We start from the raw sequence: 21,901 nt of genomic DNA on the forward strand, positions 1-21,901 counted from the left end.
AAAGGAGGCTTGGACAGGTAAGTACAACAGCAAGGGGAAGGGGAACAGCTGTGCCGTGCGATTTAGATTCACTATCTAGCAATTTTAAATCATGCGCACAGATGATAGTTGGAAATACCTGTTCAGAGGAACACATAGCTTTTTTTAATACCGGTTCGCACGAACCAGTGTGAACTGGTAACATTTCACCACTGGTGCAAGGGGAACCTTTATCTTTACCTTTATATATATATAGACACCCACATACACATGTATGTGTACATATGTATTCATACATATGTATATATGTATGTGTGTGTGTGTGTGTGTATACGTATGTATGTATGTATCTATCTCTGGTGGGTTTCAAAATTTATTTTTTTAAAAATAATTTTTATTAAACAGTTTGTCTTTAAAAACAACACAAAAAACAATCACATATATAAAAACAAAACATGTGAAAACAATATATTGAACATTACATAACATTAATGGTAATTTTACAGCATTTCGTATCAACTTACGTACTTTGCTTTTGTAGTTCTCTATTCTATCATTTCTATTTATTACTCAATAGGAGAATAATCACATTACTCCAACATATATATATATATATATATATATATATACACATATATATATATGTTTTTCTTCTAGCCAGGTTTTCCCTACGTAGCCAAGGTTTTTTTTTGTAGCTCCAGCTCAGTAGAATCTCATCTACTCGGTTCTGGGCTTTTTTCTTTTCTAACACCTAGCAAGCTCTCACTGCTAGGTGGGAGACCTAAATAGATCCATTTCTATATATATGTAGGTCTTTGGTTATTCGGGTCTTCTCCCATGTAAAATTGGAAGTGTCTTGGCGACGTTTCGACGAAGTCTCATTCGTCATCTTCAGGCTGGTGTTCTCGGCTTCGTGCTTCTGGGCTTTTTGTTTCTTGCTGACCGACAGCAGACTCTGTGCTGCCCTTTGGGAGACTCAGATAGCTATTTCTGCCTTATAAGGCTTCGTCACTGAGCCACACCCTCTTCTCAGGTATCCTCCCTGTAAAGGTACAATGTCTCAAGTGACTTTCTGTCAGAGACCCTAACTCAATATTAATAGAGTAGAGTAGAATAGTCTAGTCTAGTCTAGTCTAGAATAACAGAGTTGGAAGGGACCTTGGAGGTCTTCTAGTCCAACCCCCTGCTTAGGCAGGAAACCCTACACCACTTCAGACAAATGGTTATCCAACATCTTCTTAAAAACTTCCAGTGTTGGAGCATTCACAACTTCTGGTGGCAAGTTGTTCCACTGATTAATTGTTCTGTCAGGAAAATCTTCCGCAACTCTTTATTCTTAACCTTAGATCTTCTCATAACACCCTATTTTGTTTTAATCTCCTTTATTCACCATTCTCCATCACTAAAATGTCCCTCATTATTCTACTCTTAGGCGGCTCCTGAAGTGGCTCAGTGGCTAAGACGCTGAGCCCGTCGATCAGAAAGGTCGGCGGTTCAAATCCCTCGTATAGGTTTCCTACGTGAGCAGTGGGTTAGACTAGATGACCTCCAAGGTCCCTTCCGAGTCTGTTACTGTTACTCGGAATGTTGTTTCACAAACGTCTCGGTTTCCATTTTCCCTCGAGTAAGTTCACAACCCAACCAGAAATCATGGACGGTTGTTATTTCTTATAACCAGGAGGGGATGAGTGAAGTCTTCTCCATCTTCTCCTCAAGATGAGACCGGTTCTCTCATTTCAAATCCATGAAGTGCTGGTTTCTCCCTTTGCATACAAATTCGCAAAATAAAACTCCTCGATTTGGCAGCTGCGCACGCAAAAGCTTTTGCAAGCCCCACAGGCAACAATAACACAAAATTTGGACATTTTAGTGCCAGCAGTTTAGCAGGTGGGATTTCTCCAGGCTTTACGTAGTACAGGAAGCCCTTGACTTAAAACCACAATTGGGACAAGAGTTTCTATTGCTAAGTGAGGCAATTAAGTGAGTCACACTAGATTTTATGATTTATGCCATGGTTAAGGGAATTGTATGGTCATTAAATGAGTCTGGCTTCCCCTATTAACTTTGTTTTGTCAGAGGCTGGTTGGAAAGGCCACAGATGGTGATTACATCACAAATACGATGCTGCAACCATCATAAATATATGAGAATTGCCAAGCGTCCGAATTGTGATCATGCAAACATAAAGTTGCTACAACAATGATAAGGGTGAGTATGGTTAAAAGTCATTTTTTTCAGTGTTGCTGTAACTGAGCAGTCGCTAAACAAATGATTGTAAGTTGAGGATCATCTATTCCAGAGGTCTTCAAACTTGGCAGCTTTAAGACTTGTGGATTTCAACTCCCAGAATTCTCCAGCCAGCAATTCTGGGAGTTGAAGTCCACAAGTCTTAAAGCTGCCAAGTTTGAAGACCTCTGATCTATAAAAATGAACCTTTTTGTATTGATCCCCGACATACAAAATCCTGATTCCATGAAGGAAATTATGGCATTTTATTCCCAAGAATTGGTCCCATTCATAACTCACAATGTGCTCGACAAAAGCGGGAATGCACTTAGTGCGAGCAAGTTTTCTAAAGTTATTTTCAGAATTTCCTTCATGCCCAAGGTGACTGTGAAGAAAAATAAAAGGTGACCCACATTTTTAATTGGAACATTCAGAACAATTTATTGAAGTCAACCTCAAGCAAAGATTTAATCAGTGGAATGTCATTTTAAAAACCTTTTCAAATTAATGTTCACGGAAGCAAACACACATCTGAATTCCAAAGTATTTGTAAAATAAAAAAGGCAACATCTCAGTAAATATAATGTACAAAAATTATATGTTCCTACCATCACTCACATTCAGTAAGAAGCTAAAATATTACAGGCAATTCTAGATACACTTTGACTAGTAACAATGAACTATCTATGTACAAGTTACAAGCTTTATAGATGTCACACTATGCAAGAAAACATAGGCTAAACAACAAAAAACCTCCAAAATGTTGTTATGTTTCAAAGTCTGTGCAGCAACATCAAGTCATAATACAGTAATAATCCCCAGGGAAACTTAACACTACTCCTTAGTGTTGAAATCTTCTATCCGGGTTTGAGAAACTCCTAAAGATATTGATTTTTTTTTTTTTTAAGTGAATATCAATGATTCTTGCTATTAAAGACTCTGGTGATTTTTGTTAAAATAACATCTCACAGAATCTACAAAGTTTGGTACATAGTAACAAGATCTACAGAAATAACGATTCTACAAAGTCATTGTTACAGAGAAAAGAGTTACACAGGAATGGAGACAATTTGTTGGTATTGGTGTCTGTTGTGCAATATCGTGTGTGTGTGTGTGTGTGTGTGTGTGTGTGTACAAATGGATTTTGTCTTTCTTTTTTTTTAAATCATCTCTAGCAAACTTAGAATAAGAAGCACATACCCTTCTAAACAAATGAAGACACATTCTTGTTGCTAGCCCATCATTATAGCTATTTCACTAACTTGGTTTCCAACGGCAGCAAAAGTTCATTGCTTCGGGGGCGAAAAAAATAAATAAAAATAAACCGGGGCAGTGAAGAAATGACATTGACCAGATTACAGATCAACATGAAAGAACCTAAAACAGACATAAAGCTTTTCTCCGGTTAGTTCTTATCGAGAACTCAATTCTCCCAGGAGGCCTGGCGCTCAACGATGTGGGCCAGGCGTTCAGGAGAACATGTAATACATGACCTAAATCAGGGATCTCCAAACTTGGCAACTTTTTAAGACTTGTGGACTTCAATTCCCAGAATTCCCCAGTCAGCATGACTGGCTAGGACAGGTCTTCAAACTGGGCAGCTTTGAGACTTGTGGACTTCAACTCCCAGAATTCTCCAGCCAGCATAGCAATTCTGGGAGTTGAAGTCCACAAGTCTCAAAGCTGTCAAGTTTGAAGACCACTGGGCTAGGGAATTCTGGGAAATGAAGTCCACAAGCCTTAAAAGTTGCCAAGTTTTGAAGTCCCTGATTTAAAGAGAAGCACAGCCCATTCCTGTGTGCAGGGACTATTATCATCCCTATAATGGGAAGCAGTGAACAAACAGCTTTGGCAAACTGGCAAATTTAATGGTTTAGGCAGAGTTGATGCTGGGCAGACACCCCATTCCTAGATTTATGCATGACACCGCAGTTGCAAAAAAAAAAAAAAAAAAAAAAAAAAACCCCAGCCCCCTTCCTTTCCTCCCATCCTCTCCCGAAAAAGAGTGCCCCTTACCCAATTATATTTGCACCCAAGCTCGCCCCAGGCAGCTGAATACCAATTTGCTCAAGTCCACCTCCCAGAGTTATCTCAGTTATCTTCTAGGAGCGATAAGTGCATATTGTTTTTCTTTTTGTTGTTGTCTGAAATCTCTAAGCAGGAAGGCTCCTTTAGTGTTAGAAATACAAACATACTGGAAAGTCGTAATGCTGCTCCTACCCTCAGACAACGGCTCTTAACAACGTCAAGAAAAGGAGTGGAGTTTACTTTCCAAGTGTTTCCTATACGCCCGTGATGGTGAACCCATGGCACGCGTGCCGGAAGCGGCACGAAGAGCCATTTCTCCGGGCACGCGAGCCATTGCCCATTACTCTCTCGGGTTCTGGCGCGCCAGTCGGTGGTCTTCATGTGCACAGCAGCACCGGAAACTGAAACAGCAGCCACCTGGTGTGCATACACGCACCGGGAAGATGATCTTCCGGTTTCCGGCACACGCATGCGCGCCCGCTAGCTGGTCTTTGTGAGCGCATGCGTGCCAGAAACCGGATGAGCAGTGCACATGCGCACACTGGAAACCAGAAGATCGTCTTCCCGGCGCACGCATGCGCACCTGGTTTTCGCACGGGCCAGAAACCGGAAGACCAGGGGGCCAGTGCGCATGCCGGAAACCAGAAGAGCATCTGCATGGCGCCGAAAAGGTTCGCCAACACTGCTGTAACGCCTTGAATTCGTATCGTGCAATAGAAGCGGAGATCTCTTTCAGATTCCACGTTCGGGTGGGTGGGTGGGGGTTGAGACTCATAATACAACAGGAAAATGAATAAATAAAATACAAACTGTAAAATAAGCATGGAAAATAGTTTCAAGTACTTTAAACCCTGAATTCAATGAGGCAGAAGATAACAATGTTAAAGTGACTATATTCGTACCAGCGGCTGACTTTCCCCACCTCCCAACCCTACCCATAGCATCTCCATATATATATACAGTCAATGGATTTTCAGATCATTGGCAATGATATTGTAAATAATTACATCTCTCGAATGCCACCGGGGTTACGCAGAAGGGCGCCAAGCCAGAGATGCCCCTGGGTCCCTTCCTCTTCGTTACAAGTTCTACAGAACCGTTTCCCGCGCGGCCTTTTTAAGAATGCAAATATGCACTTAAGGGCTGCTAACACACAATGTAGGAAGTACAGTACATGCCTGCATTGTACGTCCTGGAGCAAAGGAAAAAGCACCATGACCAACAAACAAAACACTTTCCTTAAAGACATACAACTTGGGATTGCCCAGAGCTTTGAGATCAAACCACAGCAACGGGCCCATGATTTTACACGGGAGGTCTGGAAAGAAATTGGGGTGAGGGGGAAACGTCGTCCAAAAATACTGTGCAGGTGGCTGCTTGCAAGAGAAGACCCGAATACTCCTTCCTTTGTTTCTTATTTCATTCCTCAAAACCCAAACCAGAAAAATGGCAGAAATGTTTCTTGATTTTTCCACCCCCCCCCCCATTTCTTGGATGAATTGCAACCCTTGGAGTGTTTGATGAAACAGTTGTAGGTCTAAAGATATGAAGGCATGACTCTCCCACCTGTGTGTCCCCAGGTATCCCCCGAATTCGCGAGACACCTGCTTGAAATCTAAGTGTCAAAACAATGTTCTTTAAACGATTCACCTAGCCAGATGTTTTCATACTACTTTTTGTCATTTCATGCCTGCAGACAAAAACATATTTCCTCGAGGCACAGATTTAACCAAGGCCGCAATGCAAAAAGCATTCCAGAGTCTTGAGTCAAGAGTTATCACAATACAGCCCAAAGATTTCTGCATTCTACAGGAGGCAGTTTCAAAGCTCAAAGCGTCTCCATGATTGCAAGAACATAAAACTGCAAATCTTTTTAGCGGAACAAGCCAACTTTCCACTCCTGATTAAAGTGCGTGTTGTAAGGGACAAAGCAAAAATGTAACTGGTTTTTTTTTTTCTACGGCACCCCTATCGTGGCTTGCGCATACAAACAACAATGCTAAGTGACTGCCCGCTCAGAAATTACATTTCACTGAATTCACAGCGTGCTACTATGCATGTCCGTTGTCCGCTCGCCAAGAAGTACTGCTGTGTTCAACTGTGGGTTTGTCCCACAGATGTGTGCAGAGCAAGATACGTATCGCAGGGAAACTTAAATCTATTCTAAGTGCATACAAGATAATCAGCAGTGGTTACCCATTCCGATGAGCTGCTTGGAAAGAAAAACCCATCACATCCTATCCTTATGCATTAATTAGGAAAAGATGGAGAGAGTGGGGGCACATTTTATAATTCAAGCACACAGTGTAGGATGGGAAGGGGAAAAAAATACCTGATTGCAGGGATATATTCAGAGAAGAAAGTCAGCCTTTATTTGGCCTAACTTCCATTTCTCGCGGCAATACTTCGACCCCGTTTTTGCAGAGGCAAAGGGACCAAATTCTACGTTTAGGATTTTATAGAACAGAACCAAGGTTCTTTGTTTATCAAAGAATATTTTTTCCCTATGTTCTGAATAATTAGAATTTGAGAGAAAGGAGAGAGAGAGAATCCAGGAATCTTTTAATATTTCCGTTGCTCACAAAAAAAACACTACTATAATTCGCAATCAATATTTCTGTACCTTAAGGATGTTATATTGCTTATGGTAAGACTGCATTTTCAAAGACAACCTTCCCGTTTTACTTCTTCAAGCAAATCAAATCAAACCAGAGCGAAGGACTCCATCTAGAACAATGAATCCACGTTTAAAAAGTAGTAGTGAATGAGCCAGCAAAAGTTTGAAACACTTTAAGGAAGAAACTTTATGGGGTTCCAAAAAGTTTATTCTAACAAAAAAATATCACCCAAATAAAATGGATGCTTTCTTCAGTTTTGCATCCATTAGTGGGAAAAATCTGAAACAAAGACTTTAAATTGGGGTGATAGTGGAGTGTTCCCTTCTTCTGAGGACTGGGCTAATTCAGGGGTGGCCTAAGTAAGATTTGCTCTGAATATTGACTATCCCACCAACGATCCTTCAATTTATCAACAATTTTGGCCACTTTTCCTTGCAAAATTGCACTTGAGGTGACATACAAGTTCTACTAATGATGCTGGATCCTCCACTATTTAAAGACAAAAGATCTCTCCAGCCGAATGACACAAGTTTCTTTGAAGCACAATGAAAAAGATAAAGAACCACAACAGTACAAGGCAATTGAGAGAGAGAAAAGAGGAGGGGAAAGGTGACCAAAGAGAAAGGAGAACATGATTTAGAGAACATGATCGGGTCCAAGGGGCTAACGCATAGCCCAAGCTTTAATGCCATTCATTGATTGGAGTTGCAGTATTTCCAAACTTCACCTTAACTTCAGCGGCATCTATTCCCTAAATTTTATATTTGCCTTCTCAAGGTGCGCTGCCACGAAATCTGGGCTTTCTGTAGGCCATTCCCAATCTGTCAAGGAATAATGGAGTGTATGAAAGAAAATAAAGGCGAGAATTCTGAATTTAGGATTCCTAGATTAGGATAAAATCCTCTCTGAAAAAAATTTCTTCCTCCATGACCTTGTTTTTTTTCCCTATTCCCCCCTCCCCACCCCAAAAAAATCAAATATGTAATAAAATAATCCTAAAATCTAAACCTAAATATACATAAATAAATTGTAGTGTTCTCAAAAATTATTTTAAACGTTCATTAGTGTTATCGAATACGTTATCATCGTCTTTTAGGGCTTTGCATTTCATTAGTCCACATGATTCTGAAGCTTATACAATACAAGAAAACAAAGTCAGTGATCTGCAAAGGAATTTGCCAACTGAATGAAAATCGAAAGACATCTTAGGTACTTTAAAGGAATGTAGTGTGCCGCCTTATTTTTACGCCTATGCGGATTAGGAAAATAGAAGCTGTATTTGCTTTTCCTTTATAGGCTTTTAAAAAGAAAATTATTTTTTTTTTAAAAAAGAACTAATTAAAAAAAACTAAGAAAGGAGTCATGGGCATCATAAAATACTGTCTATTTCGTGAAATTTGCCTAATCTGTCATGCTCATATAAATCAATGTACAGTCGTTATTGAACGAAGTATCCTAAATAAAAAGTATTTCAGGATACACTTGGAATACCCAACGGGAACATGTTATGTAGATTTCAGTGCTGGCTCTTTTAGAAAGATTAATAAACTAGTCTTTATGAAATACACACATGGCTTTGTAAGACAGACCATATTCCTATCCAGCAACGCGACTCCTTTGAATACCCTACGTCAAAATCGGATGAGACAAGAACAAAAACTGGCCATATAGAACATACAAACGGCTGGCAGCCAAACTCTGCCTTTCAGATTCAAAGAGGTAAATCTTCATCAGCATCTATTACCGTGGAAACCGTGCAAGAGTACAGGTTCTGTATGGTAGAAGAGTCCTAAAAAGAAGAAACCAACTTAATGCCTTGCAAAAGAAGAGCCTGAAATTCCAACTTGTGAAGGCAGGAGGAGGTCACCCGTGCCCGTTTCCCATAACGTAGCGAGAGTTACAACAGTCAAGAGGAGCACGGTTCCGGTGACTTTCCTCACCCAAGTCTCTTTCGGATTCAATAGCGACAGAAAAGTGACCTTATGCGTAATGAAACCGGACTCCGGGGCCAAAAGAGAAATATTCCCCAGCCTCCTTTTTTTCCCCACCCAGATTTTTATAGGCACAACCTACCAGATTCTTCTGCACAAGCCCTTTGGGGGAAAAAAAAAGAAAAAGAGCAGAACTGCAAACATCGCGCATGTTAAGAAGCTGCCAGAATACATGGTTCCAAAGGGACCGATAACATCACGTCAAGGACGCCCTTCCAAAATCACGGAGTCCTAATTTTTTATTTTTTTATTATTTATTCTTTTGGTGGGAGAAGGTATCGTGATGATCGTTTTACTCACTCGAAAAGGAAAGAGGGATTGAGCCATCTCAAAAAAAGAAAGAAAGAAAGAAAGAAAGAAAGAAAGAAAGAAAGAAAGAAAGAAAGAAAGAAAGAAAGAAAGAAAGAAAGAAAGAAAGAAAGAAACCAAACCAACTTTTGCCATCATGAAATTACTGGAAGTATCTCGCTTTGGAACTGCCCGATAAGATTTATCTGATGATATTTACCCCATAATTGGTAAAACCAGACAGGAAAAAAAAATTAATAATAATAATAATAAAAAAAGACACATAGCGAGAGAGAGAGAGAGATAAGATACCAGGCTGGTGCTGCTACTCTTTTTCAGACACACTGATTGTATTAGAACCAGAAATCCTCAAAAAAGTCCATTAAAAATTAAATAAATAAATATTTTTGCTATGTTTCTTTTCTTTTTTTTTCTACACGCAGAGAACATACTTTTAAATTCAAGGTCCTTTTTTTTTTTTTTTGCAAACCCTTCCCCTGGCGTTAGAAAGGTCTCCTCTTTTAAACCAAAACAAAAAACAAAAAAAAAAGAGAAACGGATGCCAACGTTGCTTCTTCCTGATCTTCGAGAACCCGAAAGACACATTCACGGGGAAACGGATCTAATCAGATGCGCAAGGCTCCTAACTGCCTTCCGTTAGATCCGGCGATCCTAATTCGAGTCCCATAGAGGCAGCTCTAAAAAGATTTGAGGAGGCTTCCCCTGGCACTGTATCTAGATTCACAAGGATTTGCTGCACCCGGAACGGGGAACAAATGTTGAGGGTTGCGTTTTCGTGAAGAGGTGCCTCTCTTCACTCCTTCGAGGCTTCCTCCGGATTTTGCTGTTCCAGTCGGCGCTTGATCTTGCCCCAATACTCGGGGGCCACAGGAGCCTTGGGGTTGTGTTCAGAGCAGCAGAGGCGCCCGTCCAAGGCCGAGGAGACCAGGGCTCCCTTTTCGTGATCTTTGCAGTAAGAGTGAGGGCAGAACTCGCAAAACGAAGTCGACGGGTTGCCGCAGATGGCACACTGGTGCCACGGGCACTCCCACTTCCCTGGGAAGAAAACAAGAGAGATCAAAGAGGCATCAGCCCAGGCGTAGGAAGAAAATAAACTCCAGCCCCGTTTCACGGTGCAAACTAAGAACTACTTTATATGACGGTTTGTTCTTTGTGAATAGAGAATAGAATAGAATGTGCTGGTCTCTGAAAAGGACCCGGATTGTGGGGGCAATAAACTGACTTTGTATAAATATACAAAAGCATGAAGGCTATTGCTTAACGCATTGTAAGCCGCCCTGAGTCTCCGGAGAAGGGCGGCATATAAATTAAATTTTTTTAAAAAGTATTTCTATAGTAAAGGAACCTTGAAAATGGCATGGTAATCCAGCATGCATGAAATGGAATGGAATGGAATGGAATGGAATGGAGAGTGGAGTGGAGTGGAGTGGAGTGGAGTGGAGTGGAAAGGAAAGGAAAGGAAAGGAAAGGAAAGGAAAGGAAAGGAAAGGAAAGGAAAGGAAAGGAAAGGAAAGGAAAGGGAGAGTTGTAAGGGACCTTGGAGTTTTTCTAGTCCAACCCCCTGATTAGGCAGGAAACCCTATAGCATTTCAGACAAATGATTATCCAATCTCTTCTTAAAAATTTCCAGTGTTGGAGAATTCTGCTAGCTGCAGTTCAGCAGTTCGAATCTCACCAGGCTCAAGGTTGACTCAGCCTTCCATCCTTCCAAGGTGGGTAAAATGAGGACCCAGATTGTAGGGGGCAAGAGGCTGACTCTGTAAACCGCTTAGAGACGGCTGTTAAAGCACTATGAAATGGCATATAAGTCTTAAGTGCTGTTGCTATTGCTATTCACAACTTCTGGAGGCAAGTCGTTCCACTGATTCATTGTTCTCACTGTCAGGAAATTTCTCCTTAGTTCTAAGTTGCTTCTCTCCTTGATTAGTTTCCACCCATTGCTTCTTGTCCTGCCCTCAGGTGCTTTGGAGAATAGCTTGACTCCCTCTTCTTTCATTAAGTCATTTTTTTTCAATGATGTTGCAACACTGAATGGTCACGAAATGAAGCTTCTTGGAATGAGAAGCAAACTTCTTTGAAGAAAACCCAGAAACCCCAGTTGCCTCTTGAAAAAAAAGCACCTTTGCGACAACCTGCTGAGCCTGGTGGCGCAGCAGACTAATAGCCTGTTATTATCATTCAGCTGCCTGCAATTACTGCAGGTTCAAATCTCGCCAAGGCTCAAGGTTGACTCAGCCTTCCATCCTTTCTAAGGTAGGTAAATTGAGGACCCAGTTTGTGGGGGCAATAAGCTGACTTTGTATAAATATACAAAAGTATGAAGGCTATTGCTTAGCGCATTGTAAGCCGCCCTGAGTCTCCGGAGAAGGGCGGCATATAAATCAAATAAAAAAACAACAACCATGACCTGGATCAGGGGTCTCCAACCATGGCAACTTTAAGCCTGGCAGACTTCAACTCCCAGAATTCCCCAGCCAGCTTTGCAATTCTGGGAGTTGAAGTCCGCCAGGCTTAAAGTTGCCACGATTGGGGACCCCTGATCTGGATGACTGAGAATCTCCATAGACATTCTGAGAGGTCTACTGCTACCTCAGCTTGATAAGATTAATTTATAGGAATTAGCAGGGCAAACATGTTACGTTCTGAGATGTGCCCAAAAAACAAATCTACCAACCAAATAAAATTCAAGGTTAATAGAAAGCAAGATAAAAGTCCAGTAAACACAGCTGCTCTCCTAACCTTGACAGAAAATAACTACCCTGGTCTTGTATTTTCAAGCCAAAAAGTATTGGCAGAGCCAATCCTATGGAAAGACCGGCTTAAAAGGGTCATTTCAGGATTGGCTGAAGAATTCCTGGGAAAAAATAAAAACTTTTTAGGGGAAGCAAGAAAAACACCAATCGTCCCAAATTTTTTCGTGATTGCGGAAGGCTGACAAACTGGCTGGAGTGTGGAAACTCAGTGCAAGTCTCTTGGAAGGGGACATAGTCCCTGCTGCTCCGTTGGGGGACTGGTATGTGGGCTTCCTGGAGATATCAGGGTCTTCTCCCTAATTTAATTTCTTCACAACTGCACTACTGAAAGAGAGCAACAATAGCAAGAGCGCTTAGATTTATATACCACTTCACAGTGCTTTTACAGCTCTCTCTTAAGTAGTTTACAGGGTCAGCATATTGTCCCCCAACAATCTGGGTCCTCGTTTTACCGACCTCGGAAGGATGGAAGGCTGAGTCAACCTTGAACCGGTCAGGATCGAACTGCTGGCAGTCGGCAGAATTAACCTGCAATACTGAATCTTAACCACTGCACCAACATGGCTTCCTTCCTTCCTTCCTTCCTTCCTTTCCTCCTTTCCTCCCTAAGCAATAACTTATATACTGCTTCACAGTGCTTTACAGCCCCTCTAAGCGATTTACAGAGTCAGCCTCTTGTCCCCAACAATCTGGGTTCTCGTTTTACCAACCTTGGAAGGATGGAAGGCTGAGTCAACCTTGAGCCAGTCAGGATCAAACTTCCTAGCTGTGGGCAGAGTTAGCCTGCAATACAGCACTCTTAACCATTGCACCAACACGGCTTCCTTCCCTCCTTCCCAAGCAATAGCACTTAGACTTATATACCGCTTCACAGTGCTTTTACAGCCCTCTCTAAGCACTTTACAGAGTCAGCATATTTTCCCCAACAATCTGGGTCCTCGTTTTACCCACCTTGGATGGATGGAAGGCCGAGTCAACCTTGAGTCTGGTGAGAATCGAACTGCTGGCAGTGAGCAGAGTTATCCTGCAATACTGCATCCTAACCACTGCACCACCACAGCTCCTAGCTTAAGCAGCCAGGTGACTTTTACAGACATACTTTCATGTCCCGTCCATCCGTTCCTCTCCCCCCACCCCCACCCCCCCAAAAAAGGCCTATTTACAGCTGCTACAAAATTGCAGGCACCTACCAAAGGGTGGCTGTGTCAAATTAAGGCAGAGGAGGTGGTATGCTTTGGGACAGTCTTTTTTGTCGCACATGACGAGTTCACCCCCATCTCCACACTGAAAGCAATTGTCTTCGTGCATCTGCTTCTGCTCCGTTTTTATCTTCCGTTTCTTCTGCTTCAGCTTTGCGTTCTTCGCCTTCTCTTCGTTTGCTGTTGCGCACGCCGTCTGACCGGGAAAAGAGGGAAAAGCCAAGAAGAATATTAATAAAGTTGAAAGGAGGACTGGCTGCCTTAAGTCAGCCTTACAAGTAGGGGGTGAGCTTCAAAAATTTTAGCAAGGGGTTCTCTGGCCAGTTGCTGGGTAAGCGTGGCCATGGTGGGTGTGGCCTAGTCAGCCTCCTGTACCATGGTGGGATGGTGGTGGTGTTTTTGCCCTCCCTGGGCTCTGGAGGCTTTCCTCAAGCCTCCGAGAGGGCAAAAACAGCCTCTCCAGACTCCGGAGGCCCTCTGGAGGCTGGAAACGGGCCCGTTTCCGGCCTTCCCAAATTTCCGGTAGGCCCGTTTTTCACCCTCCCTGAGCCTCCGTGCGCGCCCTGCACTTACCTACATCCAAAACAGGCTGTGTGGGGACTCCTGGGAGGGGTGGGGCTGAGTGGGCGGGGCCAGCCAGGAGCGGGATTTGGGGAGTCTCCAAACTGCACAGAATCTTAGCTAGAGGTTTCTCCCGAACCCCTGCGAACCCCCAGCAGCCCACCCCTGCTTACAAGGTAGACCAGGCTAAGAAACCAACACCATAGAGGACAGGACTACTTTCATTGTATCATCTACACAGAGGTGGGGGACTATGTAGCTCCTTTATGACCTGTAGACTTCAGCTCCCAGAATTCTTGTGGCTCAGGAATTCTGGGAGTTGAAGTCCACAGATCATAAAGGGGCCGGAGTTCCCCAGCCCTGATCTATAGCACGGTCACTCATGCCCTCGTCACCTCCCGTCTGGACTATTGTAATGCTCTCTACATGGGGCTCCCCTTGAGGAGCACTCGGAGGCTCCAACTGGCGCAGAGTGCGGCTGCGCGGGTGGTGACGGGAGCGACGTGGCGGTCCCATGTAACACCTCTCCTGCGCGAGCTGCACTGGCTCCCGGTGGTCTTCCGAGTGCGCTTCAAGGTTTTGGTTATCACCTTTAGAGCGCTCCATGGCTTAGGACCTGGTTATTTACGGGACCGCCTGCTACCACCAAAAGCCTCCCACCGACCAGTACGCTCCCATAGAGAGGGGCTCCTCCGGGTGCCGTCGGCCAAACAATGTCGACTGGCGGCCCTCAGGGGGAGAGCCTTCTCTGTGGGGGCACCTACGATCTGGAACGAGCTCCCCCCGGAGATACGGAGGATCCCGGATCTGGGCACCTTCCACCGCGCGCTCAAGACTTTCCTATTTCATCAAGCTGGCCTGACCTAATTCTTTCCCCTTTTTAAATGGAAATTTTAAATTTGGTTTTAAATTATTGGGGTTTTAAATTTGTTCAGCCAAATTATTTAATTCGTTTTAGTTTATTTTAAATTTTGTATCTATATGTTTTATTCTATGGCTGTTCACCGCCCTGAGTCCTTCGGGTATACAAATTCAATAAAATAAAATAAAATAAATAAATAGTAACACAGTCCTGCAAGTCTGAATGTGCTTTTCTTTCACTATCTCCATTTGAATTAGGCAGGGGCCTGCCTGAGATGTTCTCTTAAATTTATTTCTTGGACTGGACTGAAGCCCCTGGACATCATCGCCTTGGTAGCGGCTCTTCCTCCTGTGTCAAGGCCATTCCCTTTTCCCTGTAAGCCTTCTGCTGTCCCAATCCCTGACATCTGAAAGCAAAAACTTCCAGCCCAAAAAAGAATACTGAGTTCAGATGAACAGTTGCCATCAGCCCTAAATGAAGCGGGAGATACTATACAGGTAGTCCTCGACTTCCGACCTCAATTCAGCCCCAAATTTCTGTTGCCAAGCGAGAAGGTGGTTAAGTGAGTTTTGCCTCATTTAACAACCTTTCTTTGTACAGTTGTTAAGTCAACCTCTGCCGTTGTTAAGCGAATCCGGCTTCTCCATTGCCTTTGCTCGTCGCAAAAGATGATCACGTGACCCCGGGATGCTGCAACCAGTAGTGGGTTTCACTTACCTTTGCTACCAGTTCGGAACTGGTTCGCTATTGCTTCGCTCGCACGTGGCGCTTCTGCGCATGTGCAGAGCGTCCGTGATGACATCCGGGCGGGTGGGCGGAGCTTCCCACCGCTATGGGTTTGCCCGAACTGGTAAAAACCCACCACTGACTGCAACTGTCATAAATATGAGTCAGTTGCCAAGCGTCTAAATTTTGCTCACGGGGTGACCCTGCAACAGTCCGTAAGCGTGAAAACGGCCATACGGTGCTGTTGCAACTTCGGATGGTCACTAAACAAATTGTCGTAAGTTGGGGACTGCCTGTAATGAAAGAGATCAGGAGGAAAGTCCTCGTTTGGACTTCGTTCTGAGTGGTGAGCACAAGCAGACAGAGAATGTGGACGATGTCGGTGCGATATTCCATCTATCTGTGGTTTTTGTCCTAGAGGGCTTTCTCTCACTTGTGTGACTAACCTTTGGACGCACTCCTAGGAATCCACTGCAATTTTCTGCTCCACAGTGGCACTCAGTTCTGCCATTGCCCAGACAATCCAAATTATAGTTAAATGTTAACTCCATCCCTGCAAGTTCAAGAGAATTAGTTTAATACTTGGCAAAGAATGTAGGAATACTTTGTTTTTCGCTTCAGAAAAAAAGTGATAGATGCCAGCTTAGGTGAAATCTTAATCAAAATATTAAAAATGCGCTTGCTATCTTCGTCGCCGGTGAAAACTCTTGTCCTTATCAAAATGACCTGGTGGCTTGCAGAATTCATAAGGAATTTATTTCTCCTTTTGAGCATCTCTTTCTCTGGTTTTCCCATGCTTCTACTCCACTGTCACTGGCTATCAGAGACATCCCTTATGATCAAAAGACTTAAATCAGCACTATTTGGGTTATCCAGGGTGTTTTCTGCAAGCTGAAAACTCAGGACTTTACTTGCCTCTAAAATTGCGTTTTCCTTGTGTTGACAATAGTAAGAACAGAACAGAACAGAACAGAACAGAACAGAACAGAACAGAACAGAACAGAACAGAAAAAAATATATGGAATGGAATGGAATGGAATGGAATAGAATAGAAAATATGGAATGGAATGGAATGGAATGGAATGGAATGGAATAGAATAGAATAGAATAGAATAGAATAGAATAGAATAGAATAGAATAGAATAGAATAGAATAGAATAGAATAGAATAGAATAGAATTCTTTATTGGCCAAGTGTGATTGGACACACAAGGAATTTGTCTTTGGTGCATAAGCTCTCAGTGTACAGAAAAGCTGTAAGTGATAAATCATGATCATAGTCATCCTAAAACTACATTCATCATAAATCATAAGATACAATGCTTAGCGATAGAATCAACATAAATTGTACTAGGAAACAAACAAAAACAATATAAACCATAAAGAAACAAGCCACAAAGTTATAGCCAGTATAGAAATAGAAAAGGAGATAGGTAGTAGGAAAGGTAAGAAGAATAACACTAATACAGTTTTATCGAATAGTCTGACAGTGTTGTGGGAATTAGTTGTTTAGCAGAGGGATGGCATGGTGTGCATTTACTGTGCAGTATCACAATAAAAGGCAAAACTGACAATCGCACATGGCTGAAATAGGAATAGGAATAGGAATAGGAGTAGAGTAGAGTAGAATAGAATAGAATTAGGAATAGGAATAGGAACAGGATTAGAGTAGAGTAGAGTAAGAGTAGAGTAGAGTAGAGTAGAGTAGAGTAGAGTAGAGTAGAGTAGAGTAGAGTAGAGTAGAGTAGAGTAGAGTAGAATAGAATAGAATAGAATAGAATAGAATAGAATAGAATAGAATAGAATAGAACAGAATAGAATAACAGAGTTGGAAGGGACCTTGGAGGTCTTCTAGTCCAACCCCCTGCTTAGGCAGGAAACCCTACACCACTTCAGACAAATCGTTATCCAACATCTTCTTAAAAACCTCCAGTGTTGGAGGTTTCGCAACTTCTGGAGGCAAGTTGTTCCACTGGTTAATTGTTCTAACTGTCAGGAAATTTCTCCTTGGTGAATTATTTCTCCAAATACAAGCTTTTCCCGTTTGCTTTATTTGCCCTGGGAAACAGTTCGTTTTTTCCATCCAGTCCCAGCAGCAGCGTCGGTATGGACAAAAAGGCAAAGGCTTAAAAACCACATACAGAGATGTTTTTTTTCAAAATGTTCGGAGAAAATGTTTTATCAAGAGGCTGTGAATGAACAACAACAACAGCAGCAGCAAAAAAGAACTAAGAGGCAGCGTAAAACTCTGAAAACAGAAGACTTAAGAGAATATCCCTATCCAGGTCAAACTGAGGGAAAAGAACTGGAAGGAATCCAGGAGCTTCAAGCGTAGAAACGACAACTAGGCCACATGCTGCCTGCATTCTTGGACAGGAGGAGAAGGTAGGACACAACCCAGAGATTGATAATAGTATTATGGGAGTTATACAAAACAAACAGTCCTAGAGGAGATCAACCCTGACTGGTCTTTAGAAGGCCAGATCCTGAAGATGAAACTCAAATCCTTTGGCCACCTGATGAGAAGGGAGGACTCCCTGGAGAAGAGCCTAATGCTGGGAACGATGGAGGGCAAAAGAAGGAGGGGACGGCAGAGAACGAGGTGGCTGGATGGAGTCGGCGTGAGCTTAAATGGACTCTGGGGGATGATAGAGGACAGGAAGGCATGGAGGAACGTTGTCCATGGGGTCACAATGGGTCGGACACAACTTCGCAACTAACAACAACAAAGATAGATAGATAGATAGATAGATAGATGATAGATAGATAGATAGATAGATAGATAGATAGATAGATAGATGATAGATAGATAGATAGATAGATAGATAGATAGATAGATAGATAGACAGACAGACAGACAGACAGACAGACAGTGCAAGGCAATCCAACCGGTCAGTCCTAAAGGAAATCAACCCTGACTGCTCTTTAGAAGGCCAGATCCTGAAGATGAAACTCAAATGCTTTGGCCACCGAATGAGAAGGAAGGACTCACTGGAGAATAGCCTGATGCTGGGAACGATGGAGGGCAAAAGAAGAAGGGGACGGCAGAGAACGAGGTGTCTGGATGGAGTCACTGAAGCAGTCGGCATGAGCTTAAATGGACTCCGGGGGATGATAGAGGATAGGAAGGCCTGGAGGAACGTTGTCCATGGGGTCACAATGGGTCGGACACGACTTCGCAACTAACAACACAAAACAAAAGACTGCCCCCCCAAAGTGCTTTTTCAAAAGGCAACTGGACTTGGTTTTTCCCTTGAAAACGTTTCACTTCTCATCCAAGAAGCTTCTCTCAGAGCTGATGAAGCTTCTTTGGATGAGAAGCGAAACGTCTTCAAGGAAAGGCGAAAGTGGAAGTGGTATGCTCCGTCCCATATTTGGGTTAGACCAGGTTGCCCTGACAGACTGGTCTCGTCGGAAAAACACTTAATCTCTCCCTGGTACAGGCGACAAAGCGAGGGGGAGCAGAGGTGGTATTCAGCTGGTATGAACCGGTTTGGCCTAACTGGTAGTGGAAATCGCGGGTGGGCCTGTCTACCCGCCCCAGCTCTATGCCATCCTACTTAGGCACGTTTTTGAGAACAGGCGCATCCACGGAAGGCTGGGCGCATGTGTGGAAGGCAGGTGCGCACGCAAACCGGGTGCACATGCGTGCAAACTGGGTGCATGAGCGCACGAAGGGAGCGTGTGCGCGCATGGTGAACCGACAGTAACATAATGTGAAACCCACCGCTGGAGGGGAGCCTGTGGTGTAGAGGTTAATACATCCGCCTAATATGCAAGCGGCCCAGGTTCAAATCCCAGAAGGGGATGGCTAGCTGATGAGAGCTAAACAGCTTGAAATAGATCTATACTAGTCTCCCTTCCTTTCTTTGTCGGTAAAATTTAAATTAAGCACAAAAATAGTTTATCACGGAAGCGACTGCCTGCGAAGGCTCCTGGATTAGGGCTGAAAGGCGGAAGTGGAAGCAGTATGCTCCATCCCATATTTGGGTAGACCAGGTGGCCCTGATAGACCGGTCTCACCGGATAAAACACATCTTCAAGGAATAACCAAAATCCAGTTGTCTTCGGAAAAAGCACTTTTGGGACAACCATGACTTGGGTGACTGAGAATCTCCATAGAGAAAACAAAACAAAGGACTCTTAGATTAAAACAAACAAACAAACAAACAAACAAAAAGGCAATGAAGAGGTCAAAATATCCACACCCACTTCCAAAGGCAAAGGCGAAACGTTCAGAAGACAATTTACCTGCAGGAATATCACATAGAGCAAAGAGTCCCACTCGGACGTCTCCGTTCACTGTCCACTTCTGGGTTTCACAGTTGGGGTTGCAGCTGTGGTTCATGAAGCGAGAGTAGTTTCCCTTTGGTCCAGCATCTATTATGCGGTCCTGGGATAAGACAAAGGATGCAGTAATTAACACGACACCCATTAAAGAATAAATGGCTTAGAATAGAATAGAATGGAATGGAATAGAAAGAGAAACAGAATAGAAGGAATAGAAATAGAATAGAAGATGGAATAGAGAAGAGTAGAGTAGAGTAGAGTAGAGTAGAGTAGACAACATGGAATGGAATGGAATGGAATGGAATGGAATGGAATGGAATGGAATAGAAATAGAAATAGAATAGAAGGAATAGAAATAAAATAGAAGATGGAGTGGAGTAGAATAGAATAGAGTAGAAAACATGGAATGGAATAGAATAGAATTAGAATAGAAACAGAATAGAAGGAATAGAAATAGAATAGAAGATGGAATAGAGTAGAGTAGAGTAGAGTAGAGTAGAGTAGAGTAGAGTAGAAAACATGGAATGGAATGGAATAGAGTAGAGTAGAGTAGAAAACATGGAATGGAATGGAGTGGAGTGGAGTGGAGCGGAGTAGAAAACATGGAATGGAATGGAATGGAGTGGAGTGGAGTAGAGTAGAGTAGAAAACATGGAATGGAATGGAATGGAATGGAATGGAATGGAATAGAATAGAATAGAATAGAATAGAATAGAATAGAATAGAATAGAATAAAATAGAACAGAATAGACTGTAGACTATAGACTATAGACTATAGAATAGAATAGGAGTTGAAAGGGATCTTGGAGGTCTTCTACTCCAGCCCCCTGCTTAGGCAGGAAACCCTATACCAGCTATGGCTAACCTTTTTGCCGTCACCTGCCAAAAGCGGGGGTTGTGAGTACTCCATCAAGGGAGGTTTTGAAAAAGACACCGGACAGCCATTTATCTCAGATGGTATAGCGTCTCCTGCTCAAACAGGGGGTTGGACTAGAACAGCGGTCACCAACTGGTGGTCCACGAGAAAATTTTGGTGGTCCGCAGAAAAATTATTTGCGTTTTTTTATATTGCACTAAATCAGGGGTCCTCAAACTACAGCCCCTGGGACAGATATGTGCAATGAACGTTTGTGTTGCTACAGAGAGTCTCCCCCTTCAGGGTCTTTTTGTGTGGGTTGGAGGGGGGCAGAAATTCCAACTTGGGGTCTGCTTCAGCCTCCTGGTGTGGGGTTTTGGGCGAAGGCTGGAGGGAAGCGCCGCTGGTGGCGAAGAGCCGGAGGGCCTCGTTCCAGTGGGACTGCCTCATGGCCTGGAACTGGCTGACCATCTCAGCCCACTGAGCCTTCAGGCGCCGGTACCTGTCCTTGCACTCCTGCAGGTCTTCCCTCTGCTTGGAAAGCCTATGCTTGTAGTCCTCATTGAGGTGCTTCTGCCGAGCCTCTTTCTCGGCCAGATCCAATTTGAACTGAGCCAGCTGTTTGGCCAACTCTTTCTCGTGGTGGCTGCTTAGCTCCAACAACTGTTTACTGATGGGGCTCTAAAGAGCTCAGGTGGGCAGGTGAGGAGTGGCTGAGAGGGGAGGGGCGCCCACCCATGTGACTGGGTGGGCGTGGCCAACTTGTCACTCATGTCGAGGGGTGCCTCACTGGCCTTTACTCGCCCCTCCCCTCGACACGAGTGACATCAGGTTGGCCGCGCCCACCCAGTCACATGACCACCTAGTCACGCCCACCCAGGCGGTCATTAGGCAGATCATATTAGTGATCCACGGGATGAATTTAGTCGTCCCTGAGGCCCGAAAGGTTGGTGACCCCTGGACTAGACGACCTCCAAGGCGCCTTCCAACTGCAATATTCTATGTTCTAAACATCTTTTCTGTTTTCATAGTCCCTGCAGGAAGGTTATAGAGTGGTTTCATTTGAAACTCTTGATAATCTAACTCAGTTTTTGCTGGTGGATTTCACATGCAGAAATGTGACTGTCATTTTCACAGGTGTCAAAACTATAATATCTCTGATGCCCGAATGACATACAAACATACACACACACACACACACACACACACACACACACACACACACACACACATACACGGCATCCATTTACCTTGGTAACAGTTAACATATAAAAATTAGTCACGCTGTTCTCATGGGCACGCTTAATTCGCAATCTGCACTCTTCCTCGTCAATTAATTCACCAACGTATTCATTGACAAATTCACCCTAAAAGAAAAAACAAAACAAAAGAGAAACGGACTTATAAACGAGGGCATTATGCTATAGAGCTGTATTTCTCAACGTGGGGTGCTTTAGGATGTGTGGACTTCAACTACCAGAATTCTCTAACTGGCCATGACTAG

At 43.3% G+C, this 21,901-nt stretch overlaps 1 protein-coding gene across 1 annotated transcript in view; it reads right to left on the reverse strand.

Annotated features, from left to right (window-relative positions):
- Positions 1 to 9,222: 9,222 nt before the first annotated feature.
- The window catches only part of NSD3 (nuclear receptor binding SET domain protein 3), a 103,107-nt gene continuing 90,428 nt past the window's right edge, over positions 9,223 to 21,901 (reverse strand). Inside the window, exons 20-24 of the mRNA XM_070952235.1 lie at positions 21,648 to 21,764; positions 19,503 to 19,644; positions 15,699 to 15,805; positions 13,095 to 13,299; positions 9,223 to 10,186 (exon numbers count right to left, since the gene is read on the reverse strand). Coding sequence (XP_070808336.1) covers positions 9,945 to 10,186; positions 13,095 to 13,299; positions 15,699 to 15,805; positions 19,503 to 19,644; positions 21,648 to 21,764 — 813 coding nt within the window. The 3' untranslated portion in view covers positions 9,223 to 9,944. The remainder of the gene's footprint in view (positions 10,187 to 13,094; positions 13,300 to 15,698; positions 15,806 to 19,502; positions 19,645 to 21,647; positions 21,765 to 21,901) is intronic.

The sequence above is a fragment of the Pituophis catenifer genome, unplaced genomic scaffold (genome assembly GCF_029215685.1).
Source record: "Pituophis catenifer annectens isolate HBS135680 unplaced genomic scaffold, rPitCat1.0.hap2 SCAF_12, whole genome shotgun sequence".
Taxonomy (NCBI): domain Eukaryota; kingdom Metazoa; phylum Chordata; class Lepidosauria; order Squamata; family Colubridae; genus Pituophis; species Pituophis catenifer.